We start from the raw sequence: 18,983 nt of genomic DNA on the forward strand, positions 1-18,983 counted from the left end.
TACCCAAAGCACAGAATGATGGAACATGCACAATGTATACAATATACAGTCTATTTCACTGTTTATAAAAACACAATTTAATAAATAACAACCCGTGACACACCCATTTTTTACCTCAAATATGTGCATACATTCTCTTCAGAAACGCAAACACAAAATGGTTGTACAAATCTCAATATTTCCTTGTGAATAATATAAGATGTGACTAAATGTATTCTCCCTTCCACACAGGTTCTCCATCACCCTTTACTCTCGGCCCGCCTCCAGCTCTGCCGCCCCTCGCTCTACCTCCCAGTTTGGTGGGAGACTTGCAAACACGACCGCGACCTCCTCATTGGGGCAGCGCGCCACGGTTTGAGTCGGACCGACTTCTACATCCTCAACGACCCGCAGCTGAGCTTCCTGGAAGCGCACAGGAACTACGTCAGGGGACAGCACTCCTCTCACATTCATCCTCAGAGTCATCATCACCCTCACCATCCATCTTTGACCTCTCACTCCGGCATCTCGTCCTCATCTTCCTCATCGTCTCATTCACAGCTTCCCCACCCTCACTGCTGTTTGTACGACTCTGGCCTGAGTCACCAATCCCCTCAGCCTCCAGAATACCCCCACCAGTCCTCTCACCACCACCAGCATCACATTGTCTCTCCATCAGCTCCTTCTCCTTCCTCCTCCTCTTCCTCCTCCTCTCACCCACACCTCCAACCTCCACCATTGGATGCCCAAGATTCTGCCTCGCCAAACCTGGGAATTGTTTCTGGATCTCGGGGAGATTTCCTTGACTGTCCTCCTCTGGATGAAACTCTGGAGCTGAGTTCCCTACAGCATGACGCCATGTCTACAGATGCTTTACATGGAGGGAAGACTTCTAAAGATGCCCTCAATGGTTTCCCCTTTAACTCGGCTGCAGGAGGTCAAAGCATGCTCAACTCGTATGGTGTGGGCACAACAGACTTGGATTCTAAAATAAGGAGTGACGTGCTCGTAGGTGAGCAAGGTTCGTCAGAGGAAACTGGGCTGATGGCGCCGTCAGTGGAGCTGGACCAGTTACAGGTAAACACTGTATTCTTCATCTGGAGAGATGAGCTGGTAAACAAAAATGTTTCATTATTTAAGTAATCTAAACATTTACTAGTATTTCTTTTAATGACCAGTGTGTGTGATTTAAGATGATCCATTGGAACAAATAACATATTACAGGTTTAGGCCAGATGCAGTCTGAAGTAGAAGTATATAACTGTATGATGTGTTCTTCTTTTCATCAACCAACTCCATCTCTGCAGGCTCCCTGGGACAGTACGGACCACTCCAGTCCTACTCACCACATGTTCAACGAGTCTGACCCAATCCTGGGCCCCTCCACTCTGGAGACTGGTTTTCTTGAGGAGGAGGATGAGGAGGCACAGGGAGGAGACAGAGGAAGGGAGGATGGTGGCATTCTGGAGGATTGCTTAGGCCTCCCACCCTCTTCCTCTCCGTCTCACCCATCTGCAGGAGACCCTGTGGAGCCACTGTCCTCAAGTTACATGCTCTTTAAGGTTAGTTGCCTTCAGATGGTGGAGACATAATGCTCTGAAGTTATGTGTACAATTTTATTTGTATAGCTCCTCTCTAGTCTGATTACCACCCAAATTGCATTATAGTACAGTTTTTAGAATGACACTATTGACACTCTAAACTTACAGTTGAGAGATTACACCCTCTGCCCACTTACCCACGGCTTCCCTGTCAATGGCGTGTTTTTTGTGTTACTAAAATGACTGTTATATCCTCCATATGAGGGCACTGGAGCCAATCCCAGCTGACACAGGGCAAATAGGGTACACCCTGGACAAGTCCCCAGTCCATTTCAGGGCCAACACACAGAGACATACAACATTCACTCTATCATAATGATGTTAAGTCACTCTAGGGAATTAAGAATAATCTTCAAATGTTTTTTTGTGTTGAAAGTCAGTAAGCCATTAAGCTTTGTAAAAATGCTATTTCTGTGAAAATACGATGCTTGTGTGCCTAAATGTGCATGAAGCTGCTGTTTTTAGCTGTTACTGCAATGTTTATTATTATTATTATTATTATTATTATTATTATTATTATTATTATTATTATTATTATTATTATTATTATTAATAATCAAATATTAAAGAATTTCAATTAATGTCCACTTATGCCAAAGAGGGGCAGGCCTGCCTAAATGTGATTTTGACACTTGTGTTTTATTCATCCAGGACATTGGTGTGAGTGAGGAACCCAGTGCCGATCAAACAGACCTGTCAGTGAGCCCGCCTCCCCCTTACGTCCCCCCTCCTCCCCTCTCTCTCTCTGACATCACTGCCCATGAGCCGCAGGTTAGTTTGAGCCATTCGGATGTTGCTGAGAGCCTGTCCAATCCTGTGGACGAGGGAGATGACCAGGAGCAAGGCACGGGGTTTGAGTTTGATGACAAAGAGGAAGAGGATGTGGAGGACTTTACCGGGGACACCATGGAACAGAACATTCAAAAAAAAGGAGATCAATGTATGGAAGGAGAGCACTGTGCTGCATACCAAGGTATGCTGGGGAACAAATCTGACACTGTTTTAATGATGTCAATGGAGGAGGTTTTAACTGATCGTATTGACTTTGACCTTGAACTTTTTATTGGTGGTGTTTGTTTGTAAGTAATTGCACTACAGGAATTCCTTTTCCACCTTAATTATTGGTGGAGTTTGCTGTAAGATTTTATACTGTATATGTATATATATATATACAGTATGCGTATGTATATAATCATACATTAGCTGAAAATTAAATAAGAAAGAAAGAATTAAATAAGAAATGACTAAAGCGATGTTTGAGTCCTAATTGAACTGAAATCAGTCAACTAATGTTTTATGTGTCATCCAGGTGCAGACCAAAGTTTGGGAGTATTAAATCCTCACATGGACCAGATAGATGGCCTGGGAGAACAGGACGAGAGGATGGTGGTCTCCAACCATCTGTCTCGAGAGCTTCAGGAACACATTGAGCAAGGGGAACATAAGACTGACTTTACCCAAGATGTACATCATTATCTTGGGAAGCTGGATCATTGCCCTCAGTCCATTGAGGAGTCTGCGGAGGAAGTGGATGGTTTGATCTTATATCAGACAGCTGATGGAGAGACAATGGAAAACTCTGCTGAATCTGGAACCTTGATCCCGAACACATCAGGAGAGTTCCTGCAAGTGAGAGAAATTGTCGAAAATTCCAGAGAAGAAGGTTCAATGGAGAACTCCGATCTTTCAGATCAGTTGGATGAGATCTCAGATGGTCAGATGGATCATGTTTCTCTTATGGACATGCCACTAGTCCAGCCCTGTGATGAAACGGGAGTAAAACCGTCAAATACCAAAGCCAGTAAGATGGAGCTGGATAGCATTTACTCAGAATGCACACAAACTTCCCACCCTTCTGCTTCCCTCTCATCTGTTACATTAGTGTCAGAGTCTGATGAGACCTCCACAAAGAGCAGTGCAGAAGTCAAAACGGAGGTTTCTACAGATCAGGTCAACTATGAAGGTACAGATGAAGATTGTAAAAATGGAGCCCTGACAATCTCCCTCAATGAAGACAACAAAGACAATCTTCTTGATCAAAGTAAAATTGACGCCTCTTTACCTGAAAACAGCATTGACGCTAAACCATTGGATCTTAAGTTTCCTCTTTTACCAGACAGTGGTAGTGAGAATAAAACGTCACAACTGGAGCTACCAATCAAAGTGGAGGACACAAAGACAGAGATTGTTGAGGAAGTATTACACATTTATCCTGACAGCTCTCACATGAAACAAGAAAAACTTTTTTTCCACCCCGTAAAGTCAGAGGACTTGGTGACCAAAGCGGAGCAATTAGACTATCCTGTGAAAGAAGAAACACCAGAGTCTAAACCCGAAGATCTAAGTCTTCCCATGAAGCCTGAGACCTTAGACAATAAACCTGAGATTCTCCAGGTTGCTTCCTACTCAGATGGTGTTCAAGTCAAACCTGAAGCCAAACCAGTAGCTCTTTGCTTTGCTTTTTATCCAGATGGAACAAAACTTAAGCACGAGACAAAGCCAGAAGGTTTAAGGATAACAGCTTTCCCTGACACGTCTGCCATCAAGCCTGAAGCCAAGCCAGACAGTCTGGAGTTCACAACATATCCAGACAGCTCTGAGGTCAAACCTGAGACCACACCAGATGGCCTTCAGTCTATGGTTCTGCCTGAGATCAAAGTTGAGATGAAGCAGGAGCTGTTGGAGGCAGACAGCACGGTCCTAACTCCAAAGCTGGAACAGACAGATGGGTTTGTGGACTCCACAGAGAGCCTGGTGGCCAAAGGACAAATAAAGGAGGAGAGGCCAAGTGCATCAGGTACAGAGTCATTTAATTTCAGACTGGGTTTAAGGTTAAAACAATCTGGGTCGACTGCAACTGATGATTGTTGTTTTTATATGTTATTTTATTTGTATTCATTTAAATTGCTTCACATTTGAGAAACCAGTTAATACTTCTTTATTTACCCATCATCTTCTAATAGTCTCTGTGGTGGAAGGATACACAGACAGCCCCAGGTTTGCTACTCCCATTTCCATGTGTGAGATTCCTGATGGTCTTCATGACACCAGGGAGCCGACCATCGCGCAGCTCTTGCAGGAGAAAGCACTTTACTCGTTTTCGGAGTGGCCAAAGGTATTGTACAGTTGTTGTTGTTCAGTAAAACTACTCTTACAGTGTGTATCTCTTTTGACAAAGTCAGAAGAAATATTTCCTGCCCAGTCCTGCACAATTTCTTCCTATGTATCGCTGATACCTGCAGCCTCACAGCAGGAAACTGCTCTTTCTGTTTTTTTCTTTTCTACTTCATTTCGTCATCTTTCAGAATTTTATATAAAATGAATTAGCTTTTCATGTCTCACAAAAATCCTGAACAGACGACTGGAGAGAGACGGTCTTTATTACGTAATTCCTTACTCATCTTTTGTGGGTTTTTTTTCAGATGTTTCCAGCCACTATTTTCTGACATAATAAGAAAATGCAACAATGTTCCTCTTCACACATTATATAATGTGTGAAGAGGAAAATTGTTGCATTTTCTTAAGATATACTTCAAAAGTCGTCAGTTACTTTAAGTGTGTTAAGGGAACTTCAAGACGCTTTCTCTTAAATTATCAAATTGCCTTTATTGTCAATGCATGGTAATGTGAAGCTTCTGATGCATTTCAGCATCAAGCTTTTATCAGGGAGTTAAAACAATGTCACTTTTAGGTCAGTATGGCCATGCCATGCCAATATTGTGATTTTAATCTTTATGGTTATGAGTTGAATTTTTTACCCTTTTCAATATGTTATATTTTCGGGATTTTCTTTTGCAATACAACAGTAATAATTATAGTTTACGAAGTGTAATTTCTGCTTTTAATATTATATTCATATTTTAATAATATATTATTGGGTCATAGAGATTTGCCCCAGCTTCACTTTTGTTATTATGTTCTTCTCATTTCCTCAGACTCACCTTTTTTATTATGAACTTTGCACACTTTCACGTTGTTATGTCCTCTGTAGGACCGGGTTATCATCACTCGCCTGGACAACATCTGCCACGCCATCCTAAAAGGGAAGTGGCCTTGTCCGAGTGAGCAGCAACACTCGCCAGGCTCCTTGACCACCAACTCATGTCTGGCCAACAGCTTAGCCCAGCATCACCACCACCGAGCAGGTTTCCTCCCCACCACAGTTTCGAGCACCATCGCAGGCCAGACCAGAGTCCAGCAGACAAACGCTGGAATGGGCTTCCCCATCCCGCCCCCTCTCACAAGATTACCTAAGGTGAGAACACACAGCACTTGAGACCTAATGAATGAATCTGTGAATTCCCTTTTTTGTGCATATTAATGTGTCGCTCATCTGTCTACATTTATCTCCACTATCTCATGCCATAGTTCATAACAAGTGGTGTCCAGTATATACTGCTGGTAATGTTAAATCTTCCTCCGGGGAAAAAGTCCCCTGTGCTCAAGCATCTTCATCGTCCGTGACACACAGTTGTTCTTGTCAAGGGTGGAGTGTAATGCCTCTTATGCACTGTGAGATGTCAGCAATCTTATAAGATCATTATAACTCACGCTGCGCAACTCAGATCTAATAAACTCGGCTGAGACATCAAGTGTAATACGTGCAGACTGTTTGATGCTGACACCCAGTGAATTGTAGACTACAGCGTGAAGTTGTAGAATCAGCTGTGCCATGAGCTACAATGCATCTTCAGCTATGCCACAGGAATGTTTGATATTCATTGCCGTGATTAACACGTTAATTTGACAGCACTAAATTCAACCCCACCTTTCGCTCTATGTCAGCTGGGAATCGGCTCTAGTGGCAAACCCTCATGTGGAGGATAAAGTGGTAGACAAGTAATAAATGAATGAATAAATACAATTCAAACACTGGACACTTCTTGTTCATGTCATTGTTGCTTTTTGTAAAGTTACTCGTCTCTGTAATGTTGGTACTATGTGTGTTTATAGTATATGAATAGTAAAATAATAATTTACATATGACTTATAAAGAAAGAAAATGAACAAATTAATTTTTTTGACTTTATGTCTTGTATTCTCTCTGGCAAACAAATCAGGAAAGCTACCTTTGACATCACCAGGTACCTGAAGAAGCTGCATCAAATTTAGGAGCTGATAAATGAGTATTGTTGACGTGAGGGCTCATGGCTCTACCCAGGTCTTGTTGACAGCCGTCACTGTGTCGTGTCTCAGTCCATATGTATGTCTAATAAAGCCATCATCTCTCTCTCATTCTTGTCTACCTCTCACCCACCCTGTCCACCCTGACAGTACATGCCGCGGGGCAGCGCATGCGGGCGCGGAGCTTGGCGCCTCACCTCCTTGCCTCTCTTACAGGAGAGGCTCGTGGCTCCTCCCTTCCTCCCCGAGCTCAAACGCACAGGAGGTCGGAGGTCTTTTGACTACGAAGCGGCTGCGGTGGCAGCTGCTGCCAAGGTTTTAGCTGGGAAATCAGCAACAGCATGCCACACTGCTGCCACTACAAGCTCCAGCGGTGAGAAGGTGCCGGTGGTAGCCCCGCCTTCTCACCGCACAGCACCCATGTTGATCAATGGCTGGCAAGAAACGGCCATTGATCTAACCAAGTCATCTGCAGAAATATGCACCAGTGGTGGCACTGCGACAGGTGAGGCTGTGGTTGCACCAGGGATCAGCCACCATGGAGCTAGTCCTGGCAGCAGTCTCAAGTTGCCACCGCTACCCCCCATCACTGCACCCTTACCAGGCTCAGTGGGGATCGACATGGCCGGGATACTGCAGGCTGGGCTAATCCATCCTGTAACTGGGCAAATAGTTAATGGGAGCCTGAGGGGAGATGACTCACTGAGGAGGAGGAGAGGGAGGAGAAGAAACGTAGAGGCTCTGTACTCTGAGTTCACCAAGAGCCGAGGACTGCACTTGCCTGAGACACAGGTGGGTAGAGGGAGGAGGGCCTTTTCAGTGTTAGGCCAGTTAAAACTGTATTATGCTTCACTGTGACAGAGAGAAACTGCACTTAGGGGGAAATCTCCGAACTTAAAAAAAAGAAGATTTCTCGGGGTAAAATCATCCTTCGCACTCATCAGCTTCAAAGTGTTAAAATAGCTGCACTTGTGTGTTTGTGTTTGTGTCTTTCCACATGCAGGGCCGGGTGGAGGTGATCAGCCACTCCTCTGTCTCCTCCTCCACTTCCTCACCATCGCCCTCTCCCTCAGAGCGACCAGCAGGTCCCCCCACACCGTCCTCCTCTTCTACTCCTACCCCCACCCAGACGCCTCCTCAGCCAGAGATCATGGCCATCGACCGAGAGGCAGCCAGCAAAGGTCTGATCGAATGGCTGAGACAGAATCCGGGCTACAGCATGGAGCTGCCCACATTTGCTCACGTACGTCTGATAGTCTTTGTTTGCTCTGTTCATTGTTTATACCACTCATGCTTTAAAGTGTTGTAGAGGGACCTGGAACCATTCCCATCTGATATTGCACTAGAGGCATGATACATCCTTGGTCACCAGGCGATCACAAGGCCAACATGCTGGACATAGACAACAAACTATTCACACAAAAACCACAGAGAGAAAAGAGGAGTAAAAGCAATAACAACATAGTCATTAAAAGAAATGATTTAAAACCTTTGGAACACAATTTGAGACCAGAACGTCAACTATGACTTTAAAAACTTGTAAAATGTCAAATAAAACACAGTTAAATAAAACAGTTACAACCAGAAATTGGAAGGTTAAAATCAAATTTCTCTCCAAGAGGAGGAAGGGCATTTAATTTAAGGGTGTGCTGTATTTTCTTCCACCAAAAACGAAAGCTGAAAATAAGACTTACTGTATCAGCCTTTTTGTTTCTTTTTGTTGTGAAATTGTCTAAATATAATCTAAATATCTAAACATGTCTCACTAACTCATCTTTCTTCCTCCTCCTCGACAGACTGGAGCAGGTCTGTTACATAGTTTTGTGGAGCGTCCCAAGCAGAGGAGGCATCGCTGTAAAGACCCAACTAAGCTGGATATTAACTCTCTGACGGGAGAGGAGAGGGTTCCTGTTGTGCACCGAGGCACTGGACGCAGAGTATGAAAAAAGAACACACACACATAGAGCTCATTCACATTATCAGTTCGTCAGCATCATAAGACTTCAAAGTGTTTGCATTTCACTTTGCTGCAGCTTGATGGTGCTGTGGTGTCATTATTCTTTACACAGGCTAAAAGAAACCTGAGAACTAATGAAATCACTGTGCTGGTTCTCTTTCTTGCAGCTTGGTGGTGCTATGGCTCCAGCTATAAAGGAGCTTTCCAGGTGGCTGGACGCCAACTCCGAGTACTATGTCGCTCCAGACTGGGCTGATGTGGTCAAACACTCTGTGAGTATTTAACAACCAAATAATTATTTCTGCTAAATCACTATGTGATGAAATTATTGGTCCCTTTCACTTTATTCTTATTCTTTATTCTTCTCACGCTACTCCTCTACTTCTGCTTATTATTGTTGGACCCAAATTTTCCAAAATCAAGCTATGCACATGTGCTTCTGTTCTTTTTTTAAATGACTGTTAAATATTTATGGTATATGTGTGACTCTTAATTTGTAGGGTTTCCTCCCTGAGGGGAAGTTCTCTCGCATCCTGACTGAACCCGTCAACAGAGATCCGGGTGCACGGCGCCGTGGACGGCGTCCTCGCAGTGAAATGCCAAAACCCCTTCTGTCAGTGTCTGACTCCGCCTCTGGCCTGGGTCCCCCTCTCTTTATGAACGGTGGTTTAATCAGCAGCATGGACTCTATGGTGGCCATGCAGAGTCTTCGTGGTGGTATTCCTGGCATTCCCATCTCTGGGATCATGGCAGCTGGATTCCCTCCTGGTTTTTCTGCAGCTGTGCAGGCAGGAGCAGCTGGAGTATCGGCAGAAGACGCCAAGAATGGGTTAAGTATGTTACCCATGATGTTGCACGGTATCCCGCACCCCCATGGGGCTGCGATCCCACAGCACGCCCTGTTCAGTGTCGGTGCAATGATGGCGCACACGTCACCTCATCCTCACCCCAGCTCCTCCTCCTCCTCATCGGCCTCCTCTTCCTCTGTGGCTAAGGTCACAACTACAATTGCACCTTCTACATCTGAGATATGCAGCACCTCATCGACAACACCTGCCGATAGAGAGAGCGCTGCCTCCTCAGCTGCTGGTTGCGAGAAGGAGAGGAGCCAGGAAGAGAAAGGAGCAGAGACCAACAAAAGGCCAGGAGGGTTGGAGGCTGCAACCATCATTACCTCCACCAGCAGGCCCCATCTTGGCTCTGCACATCTGGGAGCCAGTGCCAGCAGCCATCTTACCTTCAACCCCTTCCTGATCCCGGGCATGTCTCACGGCCTGCTGTACCCACACATGTTTTTACCGCATGGTGGAATCATGGCACTGCCCGCCATGCCACCTGGTGTAGTAGACTGTTCCCCTGGAAGCCCAAAGAGGAGGAGGAAGAAGTGCAGGGAGGAAGGGGAAAGAGAGGAGGAGAGGGAGAAGGTAACAGTGGTAGAGTTACAGGAGAGAGGAAGTACAGTCAAGGCCAGTGTTGCCTTCTCCTTATTTCCCTCTACCTCGGCTCTAGACCCAGGCCCAACTCCGACTGAGGAGACCCAGACTGGGCAGGGAGGTGGCGAGGACAGGCCTTCAGAGGAACTGGACTCTCATAACCATCCTGAGGGAGCAGCAGCAGCAGCAGAGGAGAGCGAGGAGGGATTAGAGGAGACTGGAGAAGCAACAATGGAGGAGAAGCAGGAAACTGTGGAGCAGAGACAGGTGGAAGGAGAGGAAGCATAGAGGAGACAAACTGCAGAGGACAGAGAGACAAACCACTCTCCCTACTCTGTCCCATCTCCTCCCTCACTGCTCCTTTTCTCGACTGAGCAACAGTGTAAAGTTTGTGCCGTGTCTGTCAGTTAATGTCCATGTAAAGACTTTTATTATGACAATGACTAATAATAACGATAATGATTATATTCAACTTGGTCATGTTTATATTCCAAGACCCCACCCACCGTCCACACCCTCCTTGTATACAAACAAGTGTAAGAAATGATCTGTGTATTATTCCCCTTCATTCTACATCTAGACTAAGTCAACAGGAACACACATTCACACACACACAAACACACACTGCAGGCAAGATGTGCTAACCAAGAAGCTACTTTGGCAGTCACACAGTAATCCCAGATTATCTGTTCTGTTTTCAGACTTGCAGATTTAGATTAATGAATGATTGGAAAGTTGTGACACAGCTGTCACAGGTGTTTTGTTTTTTTTTATCCTTTGAGATGTCGTAATGGATACTGTAGGAAAATGTAAAATAACATACTCTTCAAAGAAAACACAGCAACTCTATTAAGTGCAGCCCTTTTAAAATGTCTAAAAATGATTAATGGAACTCTAAAATAAGCCTGTTTAAGAAAGCTACCAAATCAGGAAATTGTGTTTATTTTGTTTATTTTTTTACCCTTTAAAATCAAGAAAGCTGTGGCCTTTATATTAACCAGAAGGTCCAAAAAAAAAGTCACATGAAATGTGATGTGGATGAATTCCAGCCATGGATTTTGCATCTTAATCTAAAATATGATCTGCCAGTTACTCCTCTTTTAGATGATAAAGTTCATATCTTTATTTTGGCTTTATATTTTGTTTATAAAATCAGTTTTATGCCACTGCTGCTAAAACTTATTTTTAAGAAGTTAATTTACACCTAACACCAGAAGAATCCAGATTCCAAAAACAGGAAGTGTTGATATTTACAACATGGAAAATTGAGTAGCGTTTGTGTTTTTTATTTTTCCTTCTTTTTTTTTTTTTAGATTATGTTAAATCTTAAAATCAAACACAAAGTCACTTTTAGAGAAGAGGCGTGATCAGATTTTTTTTTCAAGCCACCAGGGGGCAGTAGGAGACATGTTACAGGCAGATTATTCAGCACCCACTGATTTGGAAAGAGTCCCAATAGCAGTGAATCAGTTAAACAGTGGCTTATGAATGGTGCAAAAACGACTGCTGCGTGATGGTTCCAATCATGACCTGTAGCATCAGCATCATCGTTAATATGTAAGTGTGAGATTCTGTGTCTAACATCTGTCCAGTGAAAGGGAAAAGTCTGTTTCTTCGAGTACAGATAACATAAGAGGATTAGGGGGTACAGAGCGGTGTCGCACCTCATTGTTTCTTTTCCTCGGATTAGTTTTACAGTTTCTAAATATGTAAATCTATCACTGTATATTTCTCTTTTGTTTTTTTGTTGTTTGTTTTTTTTTTTTTTTACGTAAGTGCACCGTTTTATTTCTCTGGCCTTTTTGTTTCTCCAATGGAAAAAAAAAAAAATACTTGACACGTGTGAGGGGATTCGCATTGAGGTTAGCCCCAGTGTTTTCAATATCAAACAGACTGTACTGTACATTTAGTGGATGCAAAGTGGCTGGTTTTCTTCTCAACAGGGTCTGTATTTTGAGGGTATATGACAGATATTTCTGTTTGTAAAGTTGGACTTCACTTCTTTTTGTTTTCATACATGAATACATGGTTTTTGCACAGCGTCTTTTTGTGAATGTTAACCTGTCGTTTCTTTCCTTTGTGTGTGTGTGTGTGTGTGTGCGTGCGTACGTGCGTGCGTGTGTCTAAGTGAGAGAGAGAGTGTGTGCGAGTGTGTGTGTGATAATGAGAGAAAGAGCGCGTGTTTGTGTGCATGCATGCGCACACGTTTTTGTTATGTAGTAGCTTTTCTGTCTACAGGTCACAAAAAAAAAAACATAGTTGTTGCCTTGTCACAAGTTTGTGGCTCTATATAATTTATTATACTTTTCTTTTGCTTTGCCAAACTCTCACCAAATATGACATTCTTTCTCATTTCATTATCTATTTACAAATGTAAAATGCCTTATTTAGCTCGTTATTATTATTGTTTGTTTTATTCCTGTATAGATGCTCTGTTACATCTCCTTTTAGGGACGTCATTTTATCACGTTTATGTTCACTTTGTCCTCCGTACGTGGGCCTTGGTGATGTGCATTAACAGCAAAGTGAAGGTACTGCTGTCCAAATCACGCGTTAAAATAAAGTAAAGTCAATCAAGTCATCGCTCAAAGCACAAACGAGTTAACAAAAAGTGACTCTTTCCGCACCTGTGCCTCTAAAAATGACTGAAAAATGTTTTTTTCTTTTCTCTTGTGGGCTTCACTATTTTAACAGCACATTTCCATAGCGACGTTAGCGTTGGGAAAACGAAATTAAATGTTTGAAAATGTGAAACTCTCTGTTGGATTCCTTCTAAACTCCTACATGACGTGAGAGTGTAAGAGCATAAAGTTCGTCGCTCTAATCGGTGACATCCACACCCCCCTGTTTTTATTCACGCGCCGAAAACTCAACAGTGAAGGTGGCGAGGAAAAACGTCGCAGTTTGGAAAAATCCTGAAATTTAACTTAAAGTATGATAACGCACATGCTGTATTCAGAATATAACCTTACAGATCGGTTGTGATGAGCAGCTCCTTTGAAAAGTGCAGCCACGTACTGCACCATATCGCTCTCGTATAGAAACTTGAAACAAACCTGTTGGTGCAGTATGTGACAGCAGCTCATGTCGATGGCTCTGTATTTGTCTCTTTGTGTCACATTTCACACCATGCCTTCTTTAACAGTGTTCTGTCCCCCCCCCCCCCTTTTTTTTTTTCTTTAACTAAAATCCTTAAGCTAAGGTCACCTCGATTTTAAAAACAAACAAAAAAAAAAATCTGTTGTAAACGTATGTCATCATAAATAATGTATTTATTGTGCGGTTCTCGTCTTTACAGCGTCGTCTCATGACTGATTAATGGCTGATTTTGTTACTGTTGAAACATTTCCTGAAAGACAAAAGTGTTTTGGTTCACATGGAAGCTAAACTGTCACCTTTTTTTTCTTTGTAGCCCTTCATCGCCTTTAAAACTGCCTCTTTTTGTTGTTGTTTTATTTTAATGTTATAATATGATGAATAATCCCTGAAGTATCTGCTTATCTTTAAATGTGCCATATGTTAATAACCTTCCCTGACGGTAATCTTTGGATTATTTGGCTCAGACCTATTGCAGTATCAATTCCCAGAAAGTAGCAATTGCCCCAGATTATGAGAATATCTTGAATTATGACTGTGGAGCAGAGTACTTGTATGTAATTTCAGACGCTGCACACCTCAGTACAAAAAAAAGCAGACATAGATTCACACAATTACTGCTTTACTTAATGATTTTTTTGAGGGCATATGTTTTACATTTTGTTATCTTGTGTTATTATGTGTGGAACACTGCATTATCAATCATAAGGATCTGGATTCCACTTTCACCATTTTGATGTAAAACAGTTACAGCATCTACACAAATGTAGACAAATCCTGGATTAGAGCTCGAAAAAAGAAAACGATCATGCCTGAATAATGTTTTCCGTTTGCTTGTTTGTTTACCACCCTGTTGCTGGCCATCACATGCTCCGTCTACCATTTCCACAGAAAAAAGTATGAGAAACTTCCATCGCACGAGGACTCGTGACTTATTTGAAGGCTCCTACTGTACGCCCGCCTCCCGTCCTCGACACTAAACCTTTTGTCAGCCGACCTTTGACCTGTCTCACTGTAAAAGGAGGCCAGGCTGTGTGAGAAAACGCACATCTTCCGAAAACACACTGCGCAGCTCCGGTTCTGAGTATAGAGTTAAACAGTATTAACAGATGCGTCCATATAAAGCTAATGTGAAAGAAATCTACTATCAAAGCATTTTGCCTTTTACTAAAGAGAATCTTATAAAAGCAAGAAAACCCTTGTGTCATTTGTCATCTGGTTCCATTCGTCACAGACTGGTTTTCACAGACGCTGATTTATTATCCCTGAAATGAGAAATGAATATAAGAGGGTTTTTCCCCTTTGTTTGTCTAACAGTTTGATATAATGTGGTTCATTTTTACTTTGCCGCAAATTAAGTATTCTTTAATTCCCCTTGAACAGTTGGACTCAGAAAGTCTTCGAAACGCATTTTTGTTTTGGCCAAATGACAGCGTGAAATAACAGTTTTAGGCAAACCAAATCGATTCCCGACAACCGCAATGATGGTTTTTACTTCACTGTGCTTGTTTTGTTTTCACAAAGGCCCGTCAAAGAAATCAGTGACGATCAAAAACAGCTTCCCCGTCTTCGTCTGAACTCAAACCACCCACTTTAATGCAAAGCAAAGCTGAATATCTGACGCTAAATGGACCCAAACAAATAGGTGCAATGTAATTGACATGGGTGTTTTCTCTCTCTCTCTCTCTCTCATTCTCTAAAAGTAGAGAACAGACCACAACTGACTGGTCCTGAGTCAGTAACCTTCCTTGGTGGGGTTTTTATTTTTACTTTCGTTCTTCCTTCCTTTCTTATGTTCATATTAGTAACTATATCTCTCTGTATTCCCATGTGGACCAATCTCATGAGTCAAAACATGGTATGTGTGATCTTTTATTGTGCAATAAAAGATGACTTTCAACTTTGCTTCGTTGTAGCCGAGTGATTCATGGACTCCTTACTGTAAACTGCAATCCATGCCGTAAATCTTTAAATCAAGTCTCAGTCATTTAAAAAAAAAAAAAAAATTATGTTGCGTTTTTTTTTTTTCAAACTGATCAAATTCAACACGAAATACTTCACCCCCCACAGATACAAGCTAGCATCAATATGTACAAGTGAAACACGAAGGCCAGGGTAAATCATGGATAGAAAAGGAGCTGAAGGTTTATTGACTGTGATGACCCTTGATGATCTGTTGCTATGGTTACTGCCGATGCTGGGGGAAAAGGTGCAGCAAGTCCTGTGCGAATCAAAGTCTTTGTCACCAGAGAGGAAATAGTTTGAAAAACACATGTACATATTTTCTATTTTTTGCCTGTTTTGGTCATTGAGGAAAAGACTGTGTTATGTTATTTTAAATATATGTCTTATACTGTTCAAATTTGAAACTGCCCACGCTAAATCAGGTGTCCATGTACAACTACAGTGTTTTATGAATAAAAATGTTTAGTTTTTCTTCATTTTAATTTGTTAAATGTCAGCTGAATTTGGCACAGCGCACCCTGCGACCCTCCTGTGGAGGATAAAGCGGTAGAAAATGTATGGATGGAACATTATTATATTATATCAACTTGCAGTAAATTCTAAAAAGAAAAAAGAAAATGTTATTCTGGGGAAAAATCAACTTTTAAATCATTTAAATCCTTATATTTGGCACTCTGGAGGCCCTATCGGTCAGCAAAGTGTGAACAAAATTACTCACTCATGTTTTTGTGGTTCTCCTAAGTCTAAGCACAGGAGATAAAAACAGGTGATGTTGACTTCTGCAACCACTGGGACGTCACAATGCGCTAAATTCCTGGAATTGTTGTCTCGCGGAGCTCTGCTTTATCTGTAAAACACGAGAGTGCTGGCGAGGGCAACGGTGTCCGAAAAACCGTAAGTCCGCGAAAAGTTCTATTCTTGGCTCCACAGTGCAGCACAGAGTCCTACACAAACTTCCAGCTTCAGAGGATTTATCTGTCCAGTGGATACATGTTATATATGACCACAATGTGCCTGCTAGAGTCTGCAAATGATCACTTTTCCAAATGCTAATTGCTGTTAGCTCCCAGTAGCCTCTGTGGCTGATGTCATTTCCTGTCCCTTAAGTTTCGTTTTAAGGGACAGGTGGACCTAAAGAGATACTACCAAACGGAGCGTTCTGAACAGGGCTGTTTTGTGATTGAACTGCTGTGGTGCTTCATCCGTATGGTATCTTGACCAAAGCATGTCACAGACATGTTAATTCGGACAATATTAGTGAATATTTTTCATCATGTAACACATGCTTGTTGACCTAAAAGTAATCAGGTGATGATGATGAATTTTATTCATCCCCAAAGGGCCATTCAATTCCTCTGTCTTACATACACATTAACATGCATCCACACAGGAAAAGCAAACAACCAAGGTGCAGCGTGCCAAAGTACAACAGTGATCAAGCACAATAATAAGGAACTGTTTCAGAGATTTCAAATTCCGACCAACTACTCAGCTGAGCATTAGTGATAATTCACCGTGAAGAACATGAACATGATACGCAATCGCTTTCGCCTTCTGTTTCTCTCAGACTGAATTAAGGTCATTCGAGCTTGTACAAATTATTTTTGGAGCAGACTTTGACCACATTATACGGACAGTTTCCCGTCTTTTACTGTTAAAAGTTGTTGAACCGACAGCCTGATACACGCAGCACACAGGGATTATTAATCTGCCGTAACGGATGGATTCTTCGGCGTGACCTTTTTCACAACGATCAGCCGTGTCCGTGTGAAACGTTAGCTGAGAATCCTGATATTTGTAAGAACAGACTAAACGTCCACGTTCTCAGTCCATGAATAATGCTATTTGTTGTGCCCATTTCCTATCTTTATTATTATTGTTCTACCTCTGTTTTCTTTTTCCATGAATCTATGTGTCTATCTGCAAAATCAAAGAATGTCTCGTCTGTTCATTACATAACTGCCCGATGGTTCACTTCACAGGCTTCAAATTTGGCAGGTGACGTTGTCTGGATCAGAAATGCAAGACACATTGGCAGAAATGTGATATCTGAGTAAGTCGATCTGGTTGTAGAGGTTTTGGTTGGACTGTCATGTGTTTCCACCCTTCATCATGCTGTTGGATTAGCTCCTGTCCGTCTGCACTGCCAACCAATCAGCTGCTGTACCTGTTCCTTACCTTGACCCAATCAACTGCAACTTCCCCCCCTGTTTTGAACACAGAGAGAGTCAAACTACATTCAGAACATGTGCTTACCTTCCAGAGGAAACCAGTCACTGAGCTGGACGTGCCACAAATGAAATCATTCGAATCCAAACACGCTCTTCTGCACTGAGACACCGGCTTTCTGGACACTCTTGTGTGATTCTTTGACTTTTGGTCAAACCCAGCACACGGTGAGTGTCGTCTCAGCACTGTTGCCGCTCGGATGTCCCGATCACAACTATCATTTTCCTCCAAAACCAACTTCACATTGTGCCACTGAATCCACTGGATTACTGTACATCTGAATCTGTTAAATGTACAAACTTGCAGTGAAACAGGAGTGAGCAATTGTTTGCAAACTTCGTGCACCAGTGCCAATTTTGTTGTGCTTTGGATACGAAATGTATTTCAAATAAGTTTAAATTAGTTTTAAGAGCGGATTTGCTAGTTTTTTTTATATTTTTTTCTTTGTAGATGCTTAGTTTTAGTTTAGGTTGTTTTTTTTGAATATATAACAGTCTACAAGAAATAGCCTGAAGTGCAAACTGTGCATAATACTGCTGAGGTTGCATGCAGTTAGTGTGCCAGGTAAAAAATATATTAGCCAACAGACTTAGGACATGACTTAACATAAGTAAATAATAATAATGAAGAATCCTCACGAGACACATCACATTGTTTGTGAGCCAGGAGTCTCAGGGAGCTCAATCTGAGGAAAAACAATTAAAAAACCCAATAAAGGTTTGATTCACTTAGATGAACCAACATTGTAAACAAAAACAAATTGAAAACACACTTCACATGAACACAAAAGGATTATGTATGAAATTCATTTACAAAGACGGAAACTAAGCACATCGCTTCAATTTTAGTTTGTTTTAAAGGCGCCATATGTAAGAATGTGGCCAAAAACGGTTACTACACTCACATTCAAAATACCGAGGTCTTTTAGGTTTCGTTGTCTCCGCCATTGTAGCTCAGACGTAACTGGCAACCTGTGGTTGCTCGGCAGTTGAGACTTTACTGACTGCAATGATTGGTAGATGGTGGTAGGTGGCGCCACATGCCAAAACATGATTTCAAAACATAAACATGATTTGCAGCCTGCAAAAGATTTTTTTTAATGCAAATATTTTGTTTGTACTGTTGTTGTGAGTTCAGTTTGTTATATGAACATTATTCCTGAGTCTCTGTGACATATTAGGAGGATTTCATGGCCAGTTGCTTTAGATTTATTACATAACGCACCTTTTAAGAAAAATGTTTTTTGTTTTTTTCAATTTTAGTTTCCGTTATTTCGTTAGTTTCCATTAACTATAATAACCTCGGTCTGTTCCTCATGTAACATCACATACTAACTTGCTTTGGGCACCAGTTTGTGCAGTGCTGACTTAGTGCTGGATAAGAAATGCAATAGATTGGCTACAGGTACTGCACTGGTTATTTCTTCTGAGTCCTCCATCTGAAAACATGCTCTGTGAAGCAATACTATCAAACCTGACTCAGAAAGTGTTTGTGCGTATATATAGGCAGTCTTTGAGCAGTAGATTTCACATCTGAAACCTGGGGGGGGATAACCTTTGTATTTTAAAGCCCAGTTTACACAAGGACGGGTAAAAACGA

General features: G+C 42.1%; 1 protein-coding gene across 1 annotated transcript in view; it reads left to right on the plus strand.

Annotated features, from left to right (window-relative positions):
* The window catches only part of chd6 (chromodomain helicase DNA binding protein 6), a gene marked incomplete at both ends in the record, with an annotated part of 51,334 nt that extends 40,952 nt beyond the window's left edge, over positions 1-10,382 (plus strand). The window contains 11 exons of the mRNA XM_083892665.1: positions 232-1,056; positions 1,287-1,541; positions 2,232-2,553; positions 2,890-4,377; positions 4,544-4,695; positions 5,572-5,835; positions 6,855-7,496; positions 7,708-7,947; positions 8,501-8,641; positions 8,829-8,933; positions 9,162-10,382. Coding sequence (XP_083748791.1) covers positions 232-1,056; positions 1,287-1,541; positions 2,232-2,553; positions 2,890-4,377; positions 4,544-4,695; positions 5,572-5,835; positions 6,855-7,496; positions 7,708-7,947; positions 8,501-8,641; positions 8,829-8,933; positions 9,162-10,382 — 5,655 coding nt within the window. The remainder of the gene's footprint in view (positions 1-231; positions 1,057-1,286; positions 1,542-2,231; positions 2,554-2,889; positions 4,378-4,543; positions 4,696-5,571; positions 5,836-6,854; positions 7,497-7,707; positions 7,948-8,500; positions 8,642-8,828; positions 8,934-9,161) is intronic.
* Positions 10,383-18,983: the final 8,601 nt, after the last annotated feature.

This window comes from Microchirus variegatus, assembly GCF_963457635.1.
Source record: "Microchirus variegatus genome assembly, chromosome: 7".
Lineage (NCBI taxonomy): Eukaryota > Metazoa > Chordata > Actinopteri > Pleuronectiformes > Soleidae > Microchirus > Microchirus variegatus.